Source organism: Amblyraja radiata, chromosome 3 (assembly GCF_010909765.2).
Source record: "Amblyraja radiata isolate CabotCenter1 chromosome 3, sAmbRad1.1.pri, whole genome shotgun sequence".
Classification (NCBI taxonomy): Eukaryota; Metazoa; Chordata; class Chondrichthyes; order Rajiformes; family Rajidae; genus Amblyraja; species Amblyraja radiata.
Genome location: NC_045958.1, coordinates 112,602,680 through 112,629,718, shown reverse-complemented (window position 1 = coordinate 112,629,718; position 27,039 = coordinate 112,602,680). Strand labels below are relative to the sequence as shown.

The following is a 27,039-nucleotide window of genomic DNA, read 5'->3' as shown; positions in this document are numbered from 1 at the left end:
AAGTGCACATTGTCAGATTTTAATAAAGGTCATTTTTATACATTTTGGTTTCACCATGTAGAAATTACAGCAGTGTTTATACATAGTCCCCCCATTTCAGGGCACCATAATGTTTGGAACACAGCAATGTCAGGTAAATGAAAGTAGTCATGTTTAGTATTTTGTTGCATATCCTTTGCATGCAATGACTGCTTGAAGTCTGCGATTCATGGACATCACCAGTTGCTGGGTGTCTTCTTTGATGATGATCTGTCTGCCCTGTATTACAGCCATTTTTGGCTTATGCTGGTTTTGGGACTAGTCCCCTTCAGTTTTCTCTTCAGCATGTAAAAAGCATGCTCAATTGGGTTCAGATCGAGTGATTGACTTGGCCACTCAAGAATTGACCATTTTTTAGCTTTGAAAAACTCCTTTGTTGCTTTAGCCGTATGTTTGGAATCATTGTCTTGCTGTAGAATGAACCGCCGGCCAACGAGTTTTGAGGCATTTATTTGAACTTGTGCAGATAGGATGTGTCTATACACTTCAGAATTCATTATACTACTACCATCAGCAGTTGTATCATCAATGAAGATAAGTGAGCCAGTAACTTCAGCAGCCATACATGACCTGGCCATAACACCCCCACCACCGTGTTTTGCAGATGAGGTGGTATGCTTTGGATCTTGGGCAGTTCATTCTCTCCACCATACTTTGCTCTTGTCATCACTCTGATATGTTACTCTTCATCTCATCTGTCCACAAGACCTTTTTCCAGAACTGTGGTTGCTCTTTAAATTACTTCTTGGCAAACTGTAACTTGGCCATCCTATTTTTGCAGCTAACCAGTGGTTTGGATCTTGCAGTGTAGCCTCTGTATTTTTGTTCATGAAGTCTTATGTGGACAGTGGTCATTGTTAAAATCCACACCTGACTCCTGAAGTGTATTTCTGATCTGTCGGACAGATGTTTGGGGATTTTTCTTTATTATAGAGAGAATTCTTCTGTCATCAGCTGTGGAGGTCTTCCTTGGCCTGACTGTCCCTTTGTGATTAATAAGCTCACCAGTACTCTCTTTCTTCTTAATGATGTTCCAAACAGTTGATTTTGGTCAGACTAAGGTTTGGCTGATGTCTCTAACAGTTTTATTCTTATTTCTCAGTCTCATAATGGCTTCTTTGACTTTCATTGGCACAAGTTTAGTCTTTATGTTGATAAACAGCAATAACATTTTCCAAATTTAATGGAAAGACTGGAGGAAAGACAAGGTGCTGAGAGTTCTCTTATACCTGCATTAAGGAGGCAATTAAACACACCTGAGCAATTACAAACGCCTGTGAAGCCATGTGTCCCAAACATTATGGTGCCCTGAAATGGGGGGGACAATGTATAAACGCTGCTGTAATTTCTTCATGGTGAAACCAAAATGTATAAAAATGGCCTTTAATAACCATCTGACAATGTGCACTTTAACCACATGTGATTTTTTTCTATTACAGATCTCAAATTGTGGATTACAGAGGCAAATAAATAAATGATGGGCCTTTGTCCCAAACATTATGGAGGGCACTGTATATATTTTTTGTTGGACACAAGAGGTACACCCAGTTTATTTAACTTTAACCCGAACAATAAATAGCATCATCTTTGGATGCTTTCAGAACGAGATTTACACCTTCATTTCCTTTCACAGCTGCTCAAGTGACAGATTACAGCTGGGCCCCATTCGTTTTGATGGCATGTTGCCACTTCAGACTGGCCTAGAGTCAATGTTGAGCCTCTTAACCCCAGAAGGACGAGTAACAGTTGAGAATGCAAGGTAATCTGCTGGAATAGAACTTCCCAACTCAGGGTGTTCCAACTCAATTTGGGATGAGTCCAAGTGCAGGACACAATTAAAATTAATGATATTGCACAGGAACAGAAACAGTAAATATGTACAGTGTTACAGCTTGAAGACTTCTCAACTAATGAAATGATATTTTGTAATCTTATTTGTCCAATATTTACTAGTGGACATTTTTAGGTTTCTATAAGTAGCATTAATCAATTCAATAACCCGTTCTAATCAGTCACCTTCCCTCGTCAATTGAGATTTGTTAACACAGTACAGAACAGGCACTGAACCTGGGAATCTTCTGAGCTGAATGGCTCAACAACACACTCTTAACCAGATGGGGCAGTGTTAAATCACCTGCACAGATCTACAGAAAACCCAAACCAAAAGGTAGATTTTTAACGCCGCAGATATTCACTGAAGCCAACAACCTATTTTCACAATTTAAGTTTTTCATCAATCTTTATTTGATAGCTTCAAATGAATGAAACCTTCAACACGTGAAAAGTGGAGGGATTGGACCAGTGCCACATTCTTGCAAATAGATTTAAGCAAGCAACTCACCTATGGCTTCGAAGCAATCGAACCAGAGACTTTGCAACAATGCTGACCTCTGACTTTGGTGCAATATGCCAGTAAAGCTGAGCAACCCCCATTACAACCTGAAGATAAAAAAAAGCAGACCTCAGCAGGGAACTTTTAAAGCCCAATTATTAAACATCACCAGCAATTTATAGTGAGCATGTGAGGTCATTGGGTGAGGAAAGGAATTGCCTCGCGTATGTTATGAAATAAATGTCCTACAGCACTCAAACTAAAGTTATAAAAAACACCAATGCTCGTCACACCAAAGCATTGGTTGAAGAAATACCTATGAACTTTCAAGGCGGGAGATAGACAAAAGGAGTTGGAGGAGTGTTGCAGACTCAAGACAAAGATCTAAAGACCACAAAACTAAGGATGGAATTTAGTATGGATTTGAAACAAAGTATTCTGCATTCAATGCAATGGTGAGGATCTAGGGGAGGAAAGTAAACAAAGCTTGGGGAGGGCTATTAAAGATGCGATTTAGAGAAGGGTATGTATGCTCCCAGTTTTTGGATGAGCCCAGAACTAATAAATGTTGCAACTGGACGGATTATCAAAGTAGTTATATCTCGAGAAAACAAGATGCAGGCAAGACACACAAAGGCTTTGGCAACAATATCAAGATGAAAGCTAACGGCTCAGATGTGGCATCGATAAAGGGTTACAAACTTTGATCAAAATTTTGTGACAAGAACAGAGAACACAGGATTAAAGTTGAAGATTTCGAATTACGGCACGAGCCAAATACATTTTGTTCAATCTTCTAGATGTTAAATGAGAGCAAATTATGTTCCATTAATAACAGGTATGGCACAATCAGATATTGCCGTGTTAAATGTAGATCTGAAGAAGGGTCTCGACCCGAAACGTCACCTATTCCTTCGCTCCATAGATGCTGCCTCACCCGCTGGGTTTCTCCAGCATTTTTGTCTACCTGGTTTTTTCCAGCATCTGCAGTTCTTTCTTAAACAGTGTTAAATGATTTGTGTATGGTGGCCGCAGAAGTAAATCACCTTTGCTATGAAAATGTAACAATGTCTCTGATAAGATAACTACAAACACAACCGTGGTGGGTCAGAAAGGAGTTCATATGGAATAGGGTGAAGTGGTGAACTGTGTGGAACACCATGCTGGAAAATAAAGGATAATGTGCTACAAATCAAATTAGATAATGGGTCCAGGTCAGTCTCATTTATTCGATCAGCACAGAAATCAGGGTGAAAAGATTTGGCCAGATATTACCAAGGGGCCCGGCCCAACTTATTTGTTAAATTGCTATTAATCCTCTTATCAGTGCTTCTGTCCTTCAGATTCAACCACTAAAATGTTCTCAACTTGCCTCCCATCCACCATAAACCAAATCTGACTGCATCCCTTTCATATTATGCAACACTGAACCATTATCAATTACTTGCCATTTCATTTCTTGTTCCCAGACCTACTGTATCTATGTATCCTCAAGCTAGAAACAAAGTACTGGGTGAACTTGGCAAGTCAGGCAGCATCTGTGGGTGGAATGGATGGATGACGTTTCGGGTCGGAACATTCTTCAGACCTTTCCCTCCACAAATATTGCCCGAACTTGCTGAGTTCCTCCAGCACCATTTTTGGTCAAGAGTCCAACATCTCTCCAATATTTGGTGTCCATCCTCTCCCTTCCCAAACTGGCAGAGTGGGGCCCGACAAAAACTGGCACCACCTGTCCTTAACCTCTCCTCTAATGGTTCTCATTATCACCTTCTTTAATTAAAAACCACCAGTGATTAAATCTGATGTGTTTCCGCTTAACAGCTTCCAGCAGCCAAATCCTTTCATCCCTGCCACGACTGACTCCATTTGCCGCCTTTTTCCCCCCCTTCTTTTCTTCTCTTCTGAGCATCTCCATCTGTCATCTGCCTTCCTCTGCTTCCCACCTCTACCCCTCCCGTACATGGCTCCTCATGCCCATTATTCTCCCCCCCCCCTCCTCAGTCCGTCAATCACCTCTCACTTCAGTCTCACCCCTCCCCATCTTAATTTGCACAATCTCCCCTCTCCACTTTCTGATGTCGAGTTTTGACCCGAAATGTTGACCATTCCTTTCCATCCACAGATGCTGCCTGACACGCTGAGTTCCTCCAGCAAATTGGTCATCTATCCTTTGCAGTCTACTTAGTTTCCAACCACCATTACATAATTCCCATCCCGCAGATCAAAGTTTCCACACAGCCCCGACTCAAAATCTTAAAGATAAATTTTCTGGCTTAACCCAAAACAAGGAATATTCCTCATTCTTGCTTTCCTTCTATCCTTCATTATCCTCACGTTATTTCTGATGACCCTCAGTCTTTTTCTTTGACATTGTGATGACTCTAATCTTTTTATACATTTGAAGATGACTGGGGGAGCTTTTGTTATTATCAGTTAATCATGTTTTAATTTGAAGTGGTAGTAAGAACTGTATTCTGGAAGAATTCGCTCCCTGAAAGGAGCCTGAAAACTAATGTCCAGGGAAGAGGTTCTAGAGCAACCTCTTCCTTGCGACCATCAGACTATTAAATACTGCAACCTCCAAATAGGCTCTGAACTAGATAGTTAGAGATATTACTTTTGCACTATTATTGTCTATTTATTTGTCTGGTTTTTTTTCATGAACCTTCTTTGTTGTTCATTATGGGTTTTACAGGGTACTATATTTACATATCTGTTGTGCTGCTGCAAGTAATAATTTCACAGTTCGTTTTGGGACATATGACAGTAAAACACTCTTGATCAAGGTCAGGATTTCACCTAGGTCCCTGGACCTGCAAGGTCGCTGCACAACTGAGCACCATTTTGGTCTTTTGGAAAATAGTTGAATGATATTATTGTAAAATTGATGGGTAGAACTGGAATGCTATCCAGAGGAGCTTGAATATGTATTGACAAAAAGGAAAATGTTCATTGTATTTTGCAAAGTCAAAAACTTTTTTTAATTGTGCATGTGATCAATCATCCCACATTGCAAACATACCGCCTTCATTCAGAAGTGTGCAGCAGAAAGTAATAACGATTTCACTGAAATCTAATTATCTACCTACATTTAAATGAAGCCAAAAATTTGCATCGGGCGGGAGTGTCGTGCAGTGGTAGAGTTGCTGTCTAACAGCGCTGACATTGCCAGAGGCCCAGGTTTGATCCTGACTATAGGTGCTGTCTGTATGGAGGTTGCACGCTCTCCCCGCGTTGGTTTTCTTTGAGATCTTCGCTTTCCTCCCATACTCCAAAGACATACAAGTTTGTTGGTTATTTGGCTTGATATAATTGTAAATTGTCCTTAGTCTGTGTAAGATAGTATTAGTGTGCGGGGATCGCTGGTCGGCGCGGACTCGGTAGGCCAAAGGTCCTGTTGTCTACCTTCGATTTTCCAGCATCTGCAGTTCTTCTTGAACATTTTGTCTACTCCACTGCGATATCTGCTCAAGGTATGCCTACTTTGAAGAAGTTCCCCTCCTCCCTCCGAAGTTTTACAACCTCCCCCCGCACCCTACATCAGTCTGAAGAAGGGTTTCGGCCCGAAACGTTGCCTATTTCCTTCGCTCCATAGATGCTGCCTCACCCGCTGAGTTTCTCCAGCACTTATGTCTACCTTCAATTTTCCAGCATCTGCAGTTCCTTCTTGAATGCACTGTTTCCGCATTGTATCTCTCAACTAAACTAAAAATCTGTAATGTTGGTCAAAGCTTATTAAATGACACGCATTTTTTCCCTTCGTGGTGGTGTCCGTCCAAAAAGCAGAAAACTCCAGTAAAATTCCCCAAGCTGAAAACTAAGTCAGATGCTCCAATGCCCCAGGCCTGTTTTCTAAAATATTTCAGATGCCTTGTAATGTTACAGTGCGCCAAGATACAAGAAACTTTTGAGAAGTTACAATGTACATACTGCAGCCAATCTGCTGTTATTTAGTTTAGTTTAGACATACACCATGGAAACAGGCCCTTTGGCACACCTAGTCTGTGCCAACCAGCGATCCCCATACACTAACACTATCCTACACACACTAGGGACAATTTACAATTATACGGAGAGAAGGCAGGTATGGGATATTGATTTGGATGATCAGCCATGATCATATTGAATGGCGGTGCAGGCTCGAAGGGCCGAATGGCCTACTCCTGCACCTATTTTCTATGTTTCTAGCCAATTAACCTACAAACCTGTACATCTTTGGAGTGTGGGAGGAAACCGGAGCTCCCGGTGAAAACTTACGCAGGTCACGGGGAGAATGTACAAACTCCGTACTGACAAGCACCCGTAGTCAGAATCGAACCCGGGTCTCTGGTGTCGTAAGGCAGCAACTCTACCGTTGTGCCGCCGTGCTGCCCTCGATTTAGATTGCCCCCTTTTTTTCAAATGCCACACAGTTCTACTGCACTATTTCATTTCAGTCACAACTGAAATCACTGGAATGCTGCAACTGGCTGATCAGAGTTGAATACAGTTGACAGTGGTCGGCATGTGCGTGGCCCTTCCATAACCCGAATGGAACAACAATGCCAGTCAACCAGCATAATTGCTCTTCCTCTACCTTCACTGCTGATCTAATGATCCAACAGTGACATGAAGCCGCTGAACATGATCTAGAGTTGATCTGTACAGAGGAGAATTACACTGTATGTGCAATTTTTCTTTCCTTGTTACCCACCAAAATTGGCATAAATGTACTGATTTATAATAATTAATATAGTACAGCATAATACATACAGCTGCATTTCTGCTTTGTAATAAAGGCTTGGTGTTACGGAGGAGCAGTCGGTGATCTGGGTCCATGATATAAGGTGTTTTTGCAGCAATGCCATCATTGTTGTTCTTTTCCTCATCAGAATGATAGAAATCTTTCTCATTGTTTGCTTCATGGAAATCTTCCTGAAAGTAAAAATATCATTAATTGCAACAGAAACATCATGTTTCCATAAGCTTTACAGGTCTTTCAACATTTCTCAATGTTCATACATTGAAAGTATAAAATCCAAAATAGATGAGTTTAAACAAAGTCTTGCAAGTATGTGCTTTTGTTAGAGCCACTGTGAAAGGTTGTGTATTTTCATTCCATCTGCACACAGTATTAACAATTTGCCTGAAACCAGCTCACATTTTACTCAAAAAGTGCCATTGTCTAATGGCTGAAGAATTTCTTTCCCTGCTGTAAATATCTATGGTTATAATTTATATGTCCCGTACACAAATCTACTTATAGAACATTCATCTGAAATTGTTTAAATATAATTCAATACCATATTCATTCCAACCATTGTCCTGTAAAAGGATGAATTACATTGTACAATTGTGTGCAATCTGTACAATTCTCAAAAGCTTCAGTCCATATGCATTACTAATAAGTACATATATTTATCACAAGTGTGAAGCCTTCTGCAACCTTAATGAAGCTATTTCAAGATTATTCATCAACTAATCACACAAACCTTGGCCAGGTTACCCGATAAGTTTATTTGTCCATTTCTAACTGCTTAGAGCCGATTTTTGCCCATGTTGCATGTATGTGGTTCTACTCATAACTAAATTATTCTTTGAAAATACATTAAAATGTTCAGGCAAATGCACTCATTTGAAGCATTATCAAGGATGTTCTTCTTTAAAAATCCACTCAACTCACAGAACCAATTGCCTTTCCTGTCAAAAGCACAATAAATGAATTTACTACCCTTAAGTGAAGAAAAAGCAGACCTAAATCAGTCGCTTCGTGAGCCCATATAGTACACAACCTAAAATTACTCTATTTTCACGACAACAGGCTTTGGTGCGGGCGGCTGTTAAGTGCATTAGATGTCCATGGAGATGACAGCAAGCCATCAACTCCACTGAGCAACAATAAGCTGCACTTTACTGCTGTACATAAACGTAAATAACCTCCAATTAGGAGTTAGATGTGAATTGGTTGAAATATTAACTTACTGGGAGCGGAAATTCTTCAGCATGCTTATCAACTAGTAATTTGTTTCTAAAACACTTTCAGGAGCTGGAAAAAGTACAAGCCTTTTTCAATTTATCCTCATCATGATCTAACCTTCAGCAGAATATTTCCATATATTAATCCAGTATCCATACAATCCTTTTGTTTACAAAACCAGAACCAAGAAATCAATGCGAACAAAGAGACATAATTTATTTTTAAAAATGGCCATCATAAAAAACGGTTCTGTAAACTAGGAGCCAAAACAGTGCACCAAGCTTAATTTGAAAACAAATAAATGCATTTTAGAGATCCTTTCTATAACTGACACACTGTTTTGTGTATTAACTAGAACTTGCAAATCAAGTTCTCAGAGAAACAGTACTCAATTTTTTTATTTTTTTTTATACTTTAGGATTTACAATTTGTCCAAACACCTCTCAAACAAATCATTCAGCTTAATCTAGCACAGAACACTGACATGCCAATATAAAGGACAATATTTGTGACCAACATTGCACAGGCTGCTGAGTTGCTAATGTTAACCTCATTTCAGTGAGAAAGTGGAATAAAAGCCAAGCGCTCCGTCAAAGGAGGAAAGAACAATAGCAAAGATTCAATTGGGCAAATGAACAAAATAACAAAGCAGTCTTAGTCTCCGAACAAAACAACAGCAGCGGCTGTGATTTTATTCAGATGGCTAGACTTTGTTCGCTGGTGAGATTTAACTTTAGATCTTATCAAGGAAAATGCACCTTCAATCGCAGGTTCCACAACACAGATACAACTGCCATAACCCAACAACGCTAAATTGTACTGATCAAAAGTAGATGGCGTAGTATTATACTGGTATGCCCCGTGATTCACAATCTGGAAATCAAATTTACCCATCTAAACAGATATAATGCGCGTTCCTTTCTGCTTCTGCAAATTAATTTTTGCCTTAAGTGGAACAACCCATCAATCTGATTTTTTTTTAAGTTTGAGGGTGGTAGGAGAAAGGGACAGACAAAGAATGAACTACTCTGCTGCTGCAAGATTAGGCTGAATGGCACTGTTTTTAAATTTCAAATCTCAAAATTAATGGAAAAGTATAAATTGCAACCATGCAAAATCTGTAACTGTAGTAGATCCTTTAAATGATTGAAAAGGCTTAAAGGCCTGTCCCACTTACACGATTTTTTCGGCGACTGCCGGCATCCATCATAGTCACAGCAGGTCGCTGAAAATTTTCAACATGTTGAAAATCCAGCGGAGACCAGAGAAAGGTGCGACTCTTTGGGCGACTACTCACGACCATACAGGTGTCATCCGTCGCCTGTATGGTTGAGAGTAGTTGCCCAAAGAGTTGTACCCTTTTCTGGTCGCCGCTGAATTTTCAACATGTTGAAAATTTTCGGCGACATGCTGCGACTATGACGGGTGTCGGCAGTCGCAGAAAGAAATCGCATAAGTGGGACAGGCCCTTTAAAAGTTTCCCATTTGGCAGCATAAACCTAAAACTGTACTTCCATTCTTAATTTCACCCACAAGTTATGATCAGGGTAGCTATAAAAGCTGAAGGTTCAATACAGGTTGTGAAAAGTTAATTTGCAAAAATAAAGCCAAGAAGGGGCATTTAAATATATCATGAGACAGGAGTAGAATGAGGCCAGTCAGCCCATTGAGTTTGCTCCACCATTCGATCATGGGCGATTTACTTTTCCCCAATGTCTTGGCCTCCACAGCTCTGCGGTAATGAATTCCACAGATTAATACTTGGTTAAAAAAATAAATCCTCCTTGTCTCCATTCTAAAGATACGTCCTTTTATTCCGAGGCTGTGTCCTCTGGTCCTCCCCGACTCTCCCACTATTGGAGACATACTCTCCACATCCACTCTATCCAGGCCTTTCATTATTCGGTATGTTTCACTGAGATTCCCCCGTCAACTGCAATTGCTGATCCCAAAATACTGTACTGGTGCTGTAATGTGCCTCGCCATGACTGCACTATTGCAGTATCCATGTCAGTTGGCTGCAACCAGCAGCCATGGGTAAAAAAAAAAACAATCTCTTCTGATAGCAGCACACACACTGTGAAGCATATATTACCTTTTGCAAGTGAGCATAAAAACGAGTAATTCCTTTAGAGAAATAATGGTGGGGAAAAACTCAAATTATTAGACTATCTTGAAAATCAAACACAATCATGGCTTCTTAATCCATACAGATGAGAATCGTGATAAAGGTTTGATAGGCTAATCATAACTCTGCTCACAAATGCTCCAAGCACATGGTGTTTTATTGTTTATTGTTACAGATAAATCTTGGTTTAACTACAAGTTTTAAACATGTAAGCCATTTGAACACAAGGGTGCGTGGAATGTCTCTCAAAGCAGCACATCATCCCAACTTGGATATCCCAGAACGGCAGGTCGGCACACCAAGGATGGCACAGTCGTGCAACGGTAGAATCACTGCTTTACAGCGCCAGAGACCTGGGTTCAACCCTGACCACAGGTGCTGTCTGCCTGGAGTTTGTATGTTCTCCCTTTGACCACTTGGTCTTCTCTGGGTGTTTCGGTTTCTTACCACATTTGAAAGACGTACAGGTTCGCAGGGTATTGCAAAATGTCCCTAGTGTGTACGACAGTGCTAGTGTATGGGGATCGGTGCGGACTCGAGATGGACTGGGTGGGCCGAAAAGGCCCGTTTCCGGCCGTATCTCTAAAACAAAAACTTCACACGCAGATTGCAGCTGTGCAGCTCATCATCTTCTTCGAGGAATTAAGATAAGTACAATGAAACATGGCTATGCCCATGTACAAAAATGAATATAAATGTGGAGAACCACAAATTTGCTTCATTTGCAGAACATAGAATACGCATAGAGCATTATGGCACAGGAACAGACCATTCAGCTCACTTTGTCTATGCCAAACATGATGACGAGTTAAAATAATCTCTTTTGCCTCCACATAATCCATATCCCTCCATGCTCTGCATGTCCATGTGCCTACCCAAAGCCTCTTTAATGCCACTATTCAATCTAGCACCACCACGACCCCCGGCTGTGTGTTCCAGACACCAGCATTCTGTGTAAAAATACTTGCCGTACACATCTTGTTTAAACTTTGCCCTTTCTCACCCGAAAGCAATGTCCTCTAGCCCTTCACATTTGCATTCAAGGGAAAAGATTCTGCAAGTGATTATGGTAAGCAGTAAACAAAAATGCTGAAATCTAATCAAGATGCTTTAGTCAAATTGTAAACTGTCTTCTCTATAATGCACCTATAACTGAAAAACATTCAGTGATTTGTTACTAAGTGTGGACTTCACTTGTGTCATGTCAAATAATGAATGCATTGTTATATTCTGCTAACGTTTTGCAGTATGATTAGACAATGCAAATTAGATTTCTTGGTTCACAACATGGAGATAGCCACATTAGCAGAATACAAACTCAAAATGTAGTTCATGGAATAACTATAGAAAATCCTATTTATAGCATTAAACATGTAATATTGGATTCAGTTTGGATCAATGACAAACAACGTGATCGCTCAGGGTGTTTATAAAGGGTTTCCCTGGAGTGTTTTAATACAATAGGAGGTATTGAATTACCTATCTATTCGATAGTATTGATTACCAATTGGATATTTTGTATTAGGGCATTAATACTATCCTGAAGCAGAATTCACAGCCAGAATCTGCTCCAACAGAATCTTCTTCCAAACATATTTGTTTGAAACTTTGATGTTTTGTACGATAATGTCCAAAATTTTGTTAGTTTTAATTAAATGCCAGCAAGGCAGATTTTACATTAATATAGATTTCCAGAGCCAATCAAGTAGACCAGACCAAATTTGGTTTCCTTCACAAAAATTATAAAAGTACATGAAAAAGGCCATTCTTTCCATCAATAACATGCAATCTAGACAAACTCTCTTCCCATCTGCTTCAATAATCACAAATAGAATTCCAGAATCCCTAATATGTTGCCAACATATTTCAATCCATTACCCAAAAATGTCCACGTGGCCTGGAGGTCAATCCTGAATTTATCTTTCAGCCAATTTTAATTCAAAATTCAGTATTTCAATACAATATAATTAATACACCCCGGATGACTCATAGGAGTGGGGAGTTCAGGTGACGACTTTTGTGGCTTAGGAGTCCAAGTTTTAACTAATCTTCCCTTATATCTAAATGCTTACATTACCTACAATCGTGTATATGGCTTTTCGTCAAACTCTAAGCATTCAATATCTACTTTTTGCCTCAGTGACCAAAAGCAAACAGCACTCAAATTGCACTATGACCAAAGCAGTGCACAGTTTCAGCATGACACCTTGACTTGCTTTTGCTGCTCTGCCTGTATAATTCATCATTCTATTTCCTTCATTGATTGTTGCGCCACAATAACTGGACATCTTAAGTGCCAAGTGTATTACCATCCCTAAATCTTTTTCAGCTTCACCCTCGGCTAATTCAACAAACATGCTAGCTTTTTTTTTCCCCCCACTGTGCAAGTACATACCTGCACACTGTGAATTTAATCTACCAAGGGCTATTCAGCCATCCATGTCTACTTCATGAATTTACATTGCTGAAGCCAGCAGCTTCTCTACCCTGAACAACTAATGTTTATATTGAGGAATTAATGTGGAGAAAAATATGCAACTGCCTTTCACAGGCAAAAAAAAAACGAATACCCAGCCGTAGCAATACTGCCAGAGATGATTTGCAGTTTAAGTGTCAAAAAAATAAGCAAAATAAATAACACAATACAAATCAATATTTCATGGTAAGCGGCAGTAGAAAGGTTGAGAATTAAGATGTTAACAAGAAGATTTAGGACACCTTATGTACCAGTTACCTCAGCAAGGTTGGGTTAGGGCACCAGAGTTTTGGATGAATCAAGCATACGATGGACAGATGACAGGAAACAATTCATTAAGTCACGCAGGACAGAAATATGCCTGTCGGCCCACTAAGTCCATCCCTACCATCAATTCTAAAGAATAATCCAATAGCCATGGCTGGTGGTCACACAAGGCAATGAGAAGTGATTTTATCAGGTTAAACTGGGATGGATCAGGCATAGGTACGAAATGCATGGGGGAAGTAGCATTGATAGTGATTTTGATTGGGAATAATTCGTTTTAATTAGTCTGAAGGGAGCCACCCCAAAATATTGTCTGTCTATTCCCTCCACAGATTCTGCCGGACCCGCTCAGTTCTTCCAGCACTTTGTGTTTTGATCATTTGTCAACGTGGAGCATAAAACGTACAGTGGAATGCAAGGAAGACTCAAAGACCAGTATCCAAATCAGAGCTGCCGAACCTACCAAGTCTGCAGGTCCTTGACCACTTGCGTTCAATTTGGGTAGGGTCAAGTATCAAAAATGGACTTGGGTCAAATCAAATTTGAATTTTCTACCCTACAAAATCTCCAATCCAAATTAGCCTTAACAAATTTACATTTCCACTGTAAAATGCAAATATTTTCCTGCTGAGAGTAGAGTAATAATGCGATCAACTGCTGATTTGGAGACATCATTTTGAATCCCACAGGAACAGGCGGGGAACTTAAATACACTAAACCTGAAAAGCAAGTGTCATCAAGGGTGGTCACAAAACCTTTCTATTGGCTGCCTTTACACATCTCACCCACAGTCACATGGCTGATTGTTAACTGGCATCTAATATAACCAGCAAGCCATTTAGTGCAAAGTGAAATTAAGCACTGATAATAAAAGCATACATTGAAGGAAAATAAATTCTATAGAGTTTTGAGGTTACCACCTCTGATGAAATCTTGTGTATCAAATTAAACATATTTCAATGGCACTGGGTTGGGTATTTCAATGGCACTGGGTTGGGTATTTCAATGGCAAATCATCATTGATGAAACAATGGCAGGTTAAACTTCCTTTCGACCTCTGCTATAAAAGTCTCAGCAAAAGGCTTTGAACAACTCCCAACTTGTATCACTGCTATTTTTCTGGAACAACGGTCCTCATTGCAGTTATTTGGAAAGGGTGCACATGAGATTCACCAGAACTTGAGAGCTTGAGTTTGTAGGAGTTTAGGCAGGCTGAGATTTATTTTCTCTGAAGTGTAGAAGGGGGGACCTTATTGAGATGTACAAGATCATGATAGAGATGGATACATTGAATTATTTATTCAATATCAGTGTTCTTCCCAGCTACAAGATTCCAAAAAACTGGAGGGAATATGCTTACAGTGAGAGGGGAGAGATTTAAGTGGGATTTCAGGCGTAATATTTTCACTCCGTGGGTAGTCCGCAACTGGAATGCGATGCTACATGAAGCCACAGATGCGGATACAATTTTGACTTCCAAAAAGCAGTTGAATGGATATGGATAGGGAGGGTTTAGAGCGATGTGAGCCAAATGCAGGCAAATAGGATTAGCTCAGAAAGACAACTTGGTCAGCATGGATAAGGTGGACCACTAGGCCTGTTCCATACACTAAGAATCTATTTCTAACACACCAACGTTTATTTTTTAAACCAGTTGCCAGATCTGTACCAAATGAGAGGCTATAAAAGGACAAAGTTATTTAGGTTCAAAATTATCTTCCGAGATAACATATCATTTAAACATTGGGGTAGAATGCTTATCATTTTTTCGATTAATTTATGTTTCCTTTTTCTGTGACCAACACTGACAATGTATCAACTGGTGCTTAAAGTAAATACCTGATCTTACAGTCCACAAAATTTTTTTATTTCAAACTTATTGGACAAGAGATGACCAAAGACCATTGCAAGAAAGAAATAGTCATAACAAAAACACAAAGAATTCAAGGAACCTTTCATAATTTTAGCACATATTAATAAATTCTCTTTTAATAATTATTATATAGATGTCGGGAAGCATTTCAAATTAACCACGGGACAATTGCAATTGCATATTCTGTAGAGAATAAATCTTTACCCTGCCTCTGAGATCATTGCCACGCAAATCAGTTTTCTTACTCTTGCCAAAATTTCAGATGCTAGTCTATGCAATAAATATCTTTCAATAATGATGTTTATACTCAAGATACATTTTTAAACAGTAATTATTAAACTATTTTTTCTACCATTTTAAATGTATTTACCTTTCAACTATAAGTACTTTACTTTAACAAAAGTATTTTTAAACATTTAGAAACCGAAACATTCATTTTCAGTCTTGAAAATGTATTAACTTAAAATATTTAATCACTGTTTTCCTACATTAGCTCCATTTATAATTGTCAAACTCTATAAATATGTTTTTATTTTCTTATAGTCAAGGACCCCATTAACAAACCTCCTCATTAATATGTAAATCTAAAGTCAATCAGTCTTCTCTTTGACAGCACTATGAATTCTGAGTAGTGCACTGTGTAATCGGCTTTGCTTAAGCTAGAATATTCATCATAAAAGTTGTCATTTAAGAAAAATTGCACAAAATATGCCATAATTGATCTGACTGCTATCTAGTTAATAGCCCTTTAATTGTCACAAAAAACACATACCACTGGATTTAATTTTGGCAAGTCAAATCTATAATGCAATGTTTATGCAAAATAAATGCTAAATATGAAAAATGCAACTGCACAATTTTTAATGTAATATTTTTTTCTTTGCCTATTTATTATTAGCCTCCGCTATTTACTAAAAACTCAAAAGAGCTCAAATATAGATTTACAGAGGAACCATGCAAATCTTGTAAAGTTTGGGACTTTTTTTTTAAAGGAAAGTGTATGGAACAAGCTGCCAGAGGAAGTAGTTGAGACGGGTACATGGATAGGACAGGTTTGGAGGGATATGGACCATGTGTAGGCAGGTGGGGCACGTTGGCCGGTTGGCCATAATTAAAATTATGTCGTAAATATAGAGAGAATATTTCGCATTGTGGGAGCAGGTGAAACCAAAAGGTCATAAACATAATGGCAATTATGTTCCACAATTGAGGAATTGAGGACCAAAGTTGTGGCAACGAAAGTCAAATAAGCCATTATGAGACTGAGAAACAAGAATAAAACTGTTAGAGACATCAGCCAAACCTTAGGCTTACCAAAATCAAGAGTTTGGAACATCATTAAGAAAAAGAGAGCATTAGTGAGCTTACTAATCGCAAAGGGACTGGCAGGTCAAGGAAGACCTCCACAGCTGATGACAGAAGAATTCTCTCTATAATAAAGAAAAATCCCAAAACACCTGTCCGACAGATCAGAAACGCACTTCAGGAGTCTGGTGTAGATTTGTCAATGACCATTGTCCACAGAAGACTTCATGAACAGAGGCTGCACTGCAAGATGCAAAGCACTGGTTAGCCGCAAAAATAGGATGGCCAGGTTACAGTTTGCCAAGAAGTAGTTAAGAGAGCAACCACAGTTCTGGAAAAAGGTCTTGTGGACAGATGAGACAAAGATTAACTTATATCAGAGTGATGGCAAGAGCAAAGTATAGAGGATAGAAGGAACTGCCCAAGATCCAAAGCATACCACCTCATCTGTGAAACACAGTGGTGGGAGTGTTATGGCCTGGGCATGTGTGGCTGCTGAAGATACTGGCTCACTTATCTTCATTGATGATACAACTGCTGATGGTAGGAGCATAAGAAATTCTGAAGTGTATAGACATATCCTGTCTGCTCAAGTTCAAATAAATGCCTCAAAACACATCGCCTGGTGGTTCATTCTACAGCAAGACAATGAACCCAAACATACTACAAAAGCAACAAAGGTGTTTGTCAAAGTTAAAAAAAGATAAATTCTTGAGTGGCCAAGTCAATGAACTCAATTGAGCATGCCTTTTATATGCTGAAGAGAAAACTGATGGGGACTAGCCCCCAAAACAAGCATAAGGTAAAGATGACTAAAATGCAGGCCAGGCAGAGCATCACCAGAGAAGACACCCAGCAACTGGTGATGTCCATGAATCGCAGACTTCAAGCAGTCATTGCATGAAAAGAATATGCAACAAAATACTAAACATGACTACTTTCATTTACATGACATTGCTGTGTCCCAAACATTATGGTGCCCTGAAATGGGGGGGACTATGTATAAACACTGCTGTAATTTCCACATGGTGAAACCAAAATGTATAAAAATGACCTTTATTAAAATCTGACAATGTGCACTTTAACCACATGTGATTTTTTCTATTACAAATCTCAAATTGTGGAGTTCAGAGGCAAGTAAATGAATGATGGGACTTTGTCCCAAACATTATGGAGGGCACTGTATGTACAGAAACAGTATTTGAAAACATATACACAAGTTTAAATCTTAAGCAAACCAATTGAGCAGTAATAGCATGGAAGAAGAATTCACAATCATCCAAGAGATATTTCCCTTATTCTGTGTGGAGAAGGAATAGACCATTTTAGTTCTAGTAAAGGCCATCCCTGTGCTATGCAAGGGCTTCATTCTTGTCAATGATCTGGGAACCGATTTCTCTGTAACATCCTTTTTCGATAGCTACCCACATTGTATCACTGTATACACTTCATATAATTCTCTCATTTCATTACGATCATTTCAGTGTCAGTGTCATGTTTTCAGAAACCCTGGGAGCCCCAGCTCTATGTAATGAGTACATTTAATGACAATATGGCTGTCAAGTGATCTGTAGAGAATTGAGATCAAGGTGTCTGCGCCTCGCGGCAGCAGCCTCTGCAGTCCGTCTGTCTTTTTTAATATAATTTTATTTTTGTCCTGTTGAGTGTATAGTTTGGTTGTAGTTTATATATTGTTTTTAGCTGTGTATATGTGTGTGTGGAGTGGGACTTGTAAATCTCTTTCCTGTACGGGGAACCCGACCTTTTCCCTGTCGGGTCTCCGTTGTCGTTGGGGCCTAGCACCGTGGAGCGGACTCCAGCCGGAACGACCTGGGGGCTCCAGTCGCAGAGCCTGTGGACTCACCATCGTAGGACTGGCCGGCTTCGGAGCATGGAGAGCTGTGGTGGCGCGCCGCTGCAACCCGACTTCATAGGTTCGGAGGCTCTCCAGCCACAGGCCCGGTGGACAGGAACATCGGGAGCTCGCAGGTCCCTGACGGGAGACCGCTTTTCGGAGCTCCCGCAACGGCAACTTCTCCCGCTCGAATTGCGGGGTTGAAAACGACCCGGAGCGGGGCCTTACATTGCCCGCCGCGGCTTTAACGGCCACGGGACTTGCCATTGCCCGCCGGGAGAAGAATGGAAAACAAGGGAGAGACAATGACTTTGCCTTCCATCACAGTGAGGAGGAGATTCACTGTGATGGATGATTGTGTCAATTGTGTGTCTTGGGGTTTTTTTCTTGTTGTATGACTGCAGAAACCAAATTTCGTTTGAACTTCATTTGAGGTTCAAATGGCAATAAACGGTATTGTATTGTTTTGTAAATGCGAGTATACAAAAACAAACAAATTACGTGATTCAATCTCAAACTGCCTTGTTAAATCCAAATAAAACAAACGACAAAGGCCTAAAGTATTAGTTGACTTCAGTAGAATGGGAAATCATGAAATGGTTTGAGAGTTAAGAATACATCATTTGCCAAGTGATATATTTTTCTTCAAGATGAAAAAATAGCCTGACCAAGAGGTTAAAGATACCTAAATCAAAGGATCAGGCTTATATAATGTTATCAAAAATGTAGTCATCTTGAAGATTGGAGAATCTTCCAAATTCAGTGCATGTGAACCAAGACGAGTCTAAGGGAAATGAAAGTAGTATATGAGGGTGTCCTACACCACGGTGAGTGCTTCTATACAAAAAAATAGCTAAGGTTAATTTAGATACCTTATGGAGAGAAAAAAATTACATGAGAGAATGAGTAAATGGCAGAGTAATTAACTAATATTTTGTATGCATCTTAACATAAGATTCGGAAAACCTCAAGGAACGGCGGAGAACTATCAGTGTAGAATGACTGAGGAATTCCAAAGAAATTAGCACAAGTTTATGAAAAATTAAGAGACTAATAGATTTAAAGCTAGATAGGGCGCTTTAGCGGAGTCAGGGGATATGGGGAGAAGGCAGGAACGGGGTACTGATTAGGGATGATCAGCCATGATCACATTGAATGGAGATGCTGGCTCGAAGGGCCGAATGGCCAACTCCTGCACTTACTGTCTACTGTCTATTAAACCCAATAAATATCCACAACCCGATAACCTGTATCATAGGATTTTAGAGGAGTTGGCTATGGGAATAATGGATGCACAGGTTGTCACCTTCTGAAATTCAAACATCAAAGATCTGCTTTAACATAAGGGATAACTGCAAATATAACCTTAATTTTTAAGTCAAGTCAAGTGAGTTTATTGTCATGTGTCCCAGATAGGACAATGAAATTCTTGCTTGCTGCAGCACCACAGAGTATTGTAAGCATAGATACAGAACAGTTCAGTGTGGCTGTATAGCATAAACCATATATATATACACATAAATAAACAGATAAAGTACAATAGGCTGTTATAGTTCAGAGTTTGTTTGATGGCAAGTTTAATAGCCTGATGGCTGTGGGGAAGTAGCTGTTCCTGAACCTTGATGTACCATATTTCAGGCTTGTGTACCTTCTACCTGATGGCAGCGGAGAGATGAGAAAGGAGAGAAGAAAAAAAGGGCCATGTAGAACTGTCGGGCAGTCCGCTCACATCAGTAGGAGGAAAATGTTGGAATCTGACGCTCATGAAGTGGTAACAAGTTATTTATAAAATAACAACAGGATAGAGTCAACATGGAAGGAAGATCATGTTCTGTCTATGGACAAGGAGGAACCAGCTCTCAGAAGGTACCCCATAAAAGAATCATGAACAAACTTAGAGTGCACAATATTGGGCATAATGGATTGAGAATTTGTTAATGAGGATAAATCAGGAATAAAGAGGGCATTTTTCAGACACTTGATGTTAAATGGGGTGCCACAGAAATCAGCACTGAGGCTCTAGATGCTCATGATCTTTGTCAATTATTTGGATGAGGGAATCAAGTGTAATATAATGTCAGGCGGCAGTGTGAGCTGTGAGGAGGATGCACTGAGTCTTCAGAGGGATACAGACAGATTAGATGAATGGGCAAGAGCGTAGCAAATGAAAAATATTTGTGGGGGAAAAAGCAAGACCATTCACTTTGGTAGAAAAAAGAGAAAGGTGGATATTTTAAATGGCAAAAATATGAACTCTATTGCTGTTGGGTAATCAGTTATCCTTGTAAAAGAATCAAACATACAGGTGCAACAAGTAATTAGGAAGACAGATAATATGCCGGTCATTATTGCAATGCGTTGAGTGCAAGAGCAGAGACATCAAGCTATAATGACATTAGATTAGCAACACCAAGGTACAAATCTGACAGTACAGCAAGTTGATTTTAACATAGAAACATAGAAAATAGGTGCAGGAGTAGGCCATTCGGCCCTTCGAGCCTGCACCGCCATTCAATATGATCATGGCTGATCATCCAACTCAGTATCCCAACCCTGCCTTCTCTCCATACCCACTGATCCCTTTAGCCCCAAGGGCCACATCTAACTCCCTCTTGAATATAGCCAATGAACTGGCCTCAACTACCTTCTGTGGCAGAGAATTCCACAGATTCACCACTCTCTGTGTGAAAAATGTTTTCCTCATCTCGGTCCCAAAAGATTTCCCCCTTATCCTTAAACTGTGACCCCTTGTTCTGGACTTCCCCAACATCCCGATCTTCCTGCATCTAGCCTGTCCAACCCCTTAAGAATTTTGTAAGTTTCTATAAGATCCCCCCTCAATCTTCTAAATTCTAGTGAGTACAAACCAAGTCTATCCAGTCTTTCTTCATATGAAAGTCCTGACATCCCAGGAATCAGTCTGGTGAACCTTCTCTGTACCCCCTCTATGGCAAGAATGTCCTTCCTCAGATTAGGAGACCAAAACTGTACGCAATACTCCAGTTGTGGTCTCACCAAGACCCTGTACAACTGCAGTAGAACCTCCCTGCTCCTATACTCAAATCCTTTTGCTATGAATGCTAACATACCATTCGCCTTCTTCACTGCCTGCTGCACCTGCATGCCTACTTTTAATTACTGGTGTACCATGACACCCAGGTCTCGTTGTATCTCCCCCTTTCCTAATCGGCCACCATTCAGATAAAAGTCTACTTTCCTGTTTTTGCCACCAAAGTGGATAACCTCACATTTATCCACATTATACTGCATCTGCCATGCATTTGCCCACTCACCCAGCCTATCCAAGTCACCTTGCAGCCTCCTAGCATCCTCCACACAGCTAACACTGCCCCCCAGCTTCGTGTCATCCGCAAATTTGGAGATGTTGCATTCAATTCCCTCGTCCAAATCATTAATATATATCGTAAATAGCTGGGGTCCCAGCACTGAGCCTTGCGGTACCCCACTAGTCACTGCCTGCCATTGTGAAAAGGACCCGTTTACTCCTACTCTTTGCTTCCTGTCTGCCAGCCAGTTCTCTATCCACATCAATACTGAACCCCCAATACCGTGTGCTTTAAGTTTGTATACTAATCTCTTATGTGGGACCTTGGCGAAAGCCTTCTGAAAGTCCAGATATAACACATCCACTGGTTCTCCCTTATCCACTCTACTAGTTACATCCTCGAAAAATTCTATAAGATTCGTCAGACATGATTTACCTTTCATAAATCCCTGCTGACTTTGTCCAATGATTTCACCACTTTCCAAATGTGCTGCTATCCCATCTTTAATAACTGATTCTAGCAGTTTCCCCACTACCGACGTTAGACTAACTGGTCTGTAATTCCCCGTTTTCTCTCTCCCTCCCTTTTTAAAAAGTGGGGTTACATTAGCTACCCTCCAATCCTCAGGAACTACTCCAGAATCTAAAGAGTTTTGGAAAATTATCACTAATGCATCCACTATTTCTGGGGCTACTTCCTTAAGTACTCTGGGATGCAGCCTATCTGGCCCTGGGGATTTATCGGCCTTTAATCCATTCAATTTATCCAACACCACTTCCCGGCTAACCTGGATTTCACTCAGTTCCTTCATCTCATTTGACTCCCGGTCCCCTGCTATTTCCGACATATTATTTATGTCTTCCTTAGTGAAGACAGAACCAAAGTAGTTATTCAATTGGTCTGCCATGTCCTTGTTCCCCATGATCAATTCACCTGTTTCTGACTGCAAGGGACCTACATTTGTTTTAACTAATCTTTTTCTCTTCACATATCTATAAAAGCTTTTGCAGTCAGTTTTTATGTTCCCTGTCAGTTTTCTTTCATAATCTATTTTCCCTTTCCTAATTAAGCCCTTTGTCCTCCTCTGCTGGACTCTGAATTTCTCCCAGTCCTCTGGTAGGCTGCTTTTTCTGGCTAATTTGTACGCTTCATCTTTTGTTTTGATACTATCCCTGATTTCCCTTGTTATCCACGGATGCACTACCTTCCCTGATTTATTTTTTTGCCAAACTGGGATGAACAATTGTTGTAGTTCATCCATGCAGTCTTTAAATGCCTTCCATTGCATATCCATCGTCAACCCATTAAGAATCAATTGCCAGTCTATCTTGGCCAATTCACGTCTCATACCCTCAAAGTTACCTTTCTTTAAGTTCAGGACCCTTGTTTCTGAATTAACAATGTCACTCTCCAGCCTAATGAAGAACTCAACCATATTATGGTCACTCTTGCCCAAGGGGCCACGCACAACAAGACTGCTAACTAACCCTTCCTCATTACTCAATACCCAATCTAGAATAGCCTGCTCTCTCGTTGGTTCCTCTACATGTTGGTTTAGAAAACTATCCCGCATACATTCCAAGAAATCCTCTTCCTCAGCACCCTTGCCAATTTGATTCACCCAATCTATATGTAGATTGAAGTCACCCATTATAACTGTTTTACCTTTGTTGCACGCATTTCTAATTTCCTGTTTGATGCCAACCCCAACTCCGCTACTACTGTTAGGTGGCCTGTACACAACTCCCACTAGCGTTTTCTGCCCCTTAGTGTTTCGCAGCTCTACCCATATCAATTCCACATCCTCCAAGCTAATGTCCTTCCTTTCTATTGCGATAATCTGCTCTCTAACCAGCAACGCTACCCCACCTCCTTTCCCTTTCTGTCTATCCCTCCTGAATATTGAATATCCCTGGATGTTCAGCTCCCAGCCTTGGTCACCCTGGAGCCATGTCTCCGTGATCCCAACTATATCATAGTCATTAATAGCTATCTGCACATTCAACTCATCCACCTTATTACGAATGCTCCTTGCATTGAGACACAAAGCCTTCAGGCTTGTTCTTACAACACTCTTACCCCTTATACAATTATGTTGAAAAGTGGCCCTTTTTGATTTTTGCCCTGGATTTGTCTGCCTGCCACTTTTCACCTTGCTACCTATTGCTTCTACCCTCATTTTACACCCCTCTGTCTCTCCGCTCACACATTTAAGAAACCCTTTCCCTTTAACTCCATCCTCAACTATCCCATTTGATACCCAAATGTCATGTATTCCACTTAAATAGAAGACATAGAAGGACACAATGTGCTGGCATAACTCAGCAGGTCGGGCAGCTTCTCTGGAGAACATGGATAGGTGACATTTTGGGTCGCCACCCTTCTTCAAACTGTCCAATCACAAAACGTCACCCATCCATGTTCTTCACCAGAGTTACTGCAGCACTTTGTGTCCTTTTGTGTAAACCAGCATCGGCAGTTCCTTGTTCCTACAGTACGGCAGAGAAAGATACTGTCCAAATGTAGACAAATTGATTAGTGTGGATGGGTACAAAGGTAGGGATAGACATGGCGGGCATATTATTGTGCTGCATAACTATGACTGTAAACTGTACTGTACACCGAGTACAGCAAAACTGCCATACTGTTTGCTTTTCCGGTGCCTGCAACATACTCCAGACAGTGGAGACACCACACTGGGAAGCGAGTCCAATATCCAGTCACAGAGGAAACAAAAATCTAACGAAAGTGTTAGGATTGAGACCTTCACCATTTAAAATAAGTGTTATGTTCACATTCAAAATGCTGGACAGAAAATGTGAGCTCAGAACAAAGGATCCAAGATAACCGGAATAAACCGTGGATGTGTGAGGGGGAAAAAAGACGACACGATCACTATTTATTATGTCGTTTCTTCTAAAACATTGCTATAGATCAACCATTTCACATTGCTTTGCAAGCAGTACCTTTAATCAAAAGGTACTTTATTGCTTCAGACATAATTGATGACAACATTGGATAATTCAGTTTTCTGAATTTCCAAAGCAGTTTACAAAAACTGAGATGACCGTATTATGTAGCGTCAAGTAAATGTGATTTTAAAATAATTTGTTTACTATAAAACCTTTCAGAAACCAATAATTAATTATCAGTTGACTGTAATTCAATCTAATCATATTAATATTCAAAAACAAATCAATACATAATTTATTATTTCAACACCTATGCGTTAGGACACACACCCTGTAACTCTCAATAGCATTTCCATGCAGCCAATTAATTTGCGAACAGACTAGCACGAGATACAATCAAGAATACTTTACCTACCTCTTTCCAAGGGCTGAGGAACTGTGTCCGGGCATAGCGAGTGAGCATGTTGATGATGACCACTTGCCCCCACTCCTCCACATCCACCAATAAGTTACATAGCTTGCGGTAATTCTTGTGAATCAGGTCAATTCGTTCTGGGCAGACTTCCTCAAATGACATTACAACACTTCCAGCCACTAACTGTGAACAGACAACACAAAACAACATGAGTGAAGGGAAATCTGAATCAATTTGTAAAAAGTTATCATTTTCCGACACGGCATTATTACCAACAGCGTGAAAATGTTTCCTGAACTTCCCTCCAGGGGTTCTCGACTAATTTCGAGAACAGCACAAGTGGTAACACAAAAACACACAGAAGTGTATAAAATAAGTCGTAAAAAAAGTTAAAAAAGGCCAAAGTGCTGAAGTAACTTTGCAGTAACAAGGCTGAAGTAACTCAGCAGGTGCAGCAGCATCTCAAAGCACCATATGCGGCAACTATTTGCATAGCCTGGGCATGCAAGCAAAGAATTTTGCTGTGCCTTGTCACATGTGACAATAAAGTATTCCATTCCAGCTATCGCTGGAGAAACGTAATAGGGACATTTCGGGTCGAGACCCTTCTTCAGGTTGATTGTGTGGTGTGGGGGGGGGGGGGGGGAAGGGGGAAGAAGACAGTTGGAAAAGGAAAATATAGTCTTCCTTGAAATATAATTGTCAACTAAGAAAGAGCCTTGGCACGTATAAAATGCCTTGCAATTCTCCTTAAACCCACTTGCCAATGGCATTTCATGTCTGCTTTTGACCCAGCAAATTTCCAGCTTGAGATCTTTTGTATTTTCTTAATATTCAAGGGGGCGATTTCATCTTCCTAAACGTTACACATGTTTATTTTTCCTTTCTGACCAAATTTCCAACCTCTTGTCATCTAACATTGGATACAGGAAAGATTCCCGAGTCTTGTCACCCTTTCCTTGCCCCTCCTCCTTACTGGAACATGTCGGTTCCAAACTCTGATCAATAACAAAATGCCAGTCCCGAAATCTGGCCAGTTGGTCTTTCAATGGCTTCCACACCAACAGTGTACTTATCCAACAACAGCTGCTCCCAATTTACTCCCACCTGCGGCACAACTGCTGCCTCACAGTGCCAGAGACCCAGGTTCGATCCTGACTACGGGTGCTGTTTGTACATTTTGTACGCTCTCCCTGTGACCACGGGGGTTTTCTCAGGATGCTCTGGTTTCCCCCTCACACCCGAGAGATGTACAAGATTATTGGCTAATTGGCTTGGTATAATTGTAATTTGTCCCTGGTGTGTAGGATAGTGCTAGTGTATGGTGTGATCGCTGGTCCGTACAGACTCCGTGGACCGGAGGACACGTTTCCGCGCTGTATCTCTAAAGTCCAAAGACTAAAGTCTGAGGTTCCTGTGTAATAATATTGCAATTTGCCCCATCACAATATAGTACTCCCCCACACCAAGATCTATAGTTATCTTTATTCATAACTATCTTAAAACATAAGGAGCTGGGATCATTGTTCCCAAAATACTCTCTCACTTAAACATCAGTCATCTGGCCAGGCTCGTCCCCAAATAAAAGGTCCAGCATGGTTCCTCCTCTCGTTGGACTGTCCACATACTGTTTCATAAAATCATCTTGGATGCAACTAACCCATTCCGCCTCATCTAAAGATTCTTGTACTAAGGAAGTATCAGTCAATGTTGGAGAAGTTAAAGTCACTCGCTGCGACAATCCTGTGGCTTTCATATGCTTATCTTAGTTTTGTGATACCAAGCATAAATTCTGCCCTCCCTGTGATGCAGAGCACACCACATTAGTTTAGATAGAATATGCAGCAATAGGCCAGTGCCGATAACTGTGCACTCCGAGCCTCGTGAAATTGTTTTTTTTTAGACATTTCTGTGACATGTTGTGACTAGTGATGTGCCTCAGGGTTCGGTGCTGAGCCCATTACTGTTTATCTATATCAATGATTTGGATAAGAACGAGCATGGCGTGGTTAGCAAATTTGCAGATGATGCAAAAGTGGGTGGTATTGTAGATAGTGAAGGTGGTTGCCAAAAATTGCAGCAGGATCTTGATTGGTTGGGCCGGTGGTCTGAGGAATGGTTGATGGAATTCAATAGAGGAATGTAAGGTGTTGCATTTTGGGAGGATTAACATGGGCAGAGCCGGCACAGT

The 27,039-nt window shown here is 40.4% G+C and overlaps 1 protein-coding gene across 1 annotated transcript in view; it reads right to left on the bottom strand.

Annotated features, from left to right (window-relative positions):
* Positions 1-27,039, bottom strand: part of ap3b1 (adaptor related protein complex 3 subunit beta 1) — a 242,097-nt gene that overhangs the window by 158,394 nt on the left and 56,664 nt on the right. Inside the window, exons 7-9 of the mRNA XM_033018603.1 lie at positions 24,849-25,031; positions 7,127-7,288; positions 2,381-2,478 (exon numbers count right to left, since the gene is read on the bottom strand). Coding sequence (XP_032874494.1) covers positions 2,381-2,478; positions 7,127-7,288; positions 24,849-25,031 — 443 coding nt within the window. The remainder of the gene's footprint in view (positions 1-2,380; positions 2,479-7,126; positions 7,289-24,848; positions 25,032-27,039) is intronic.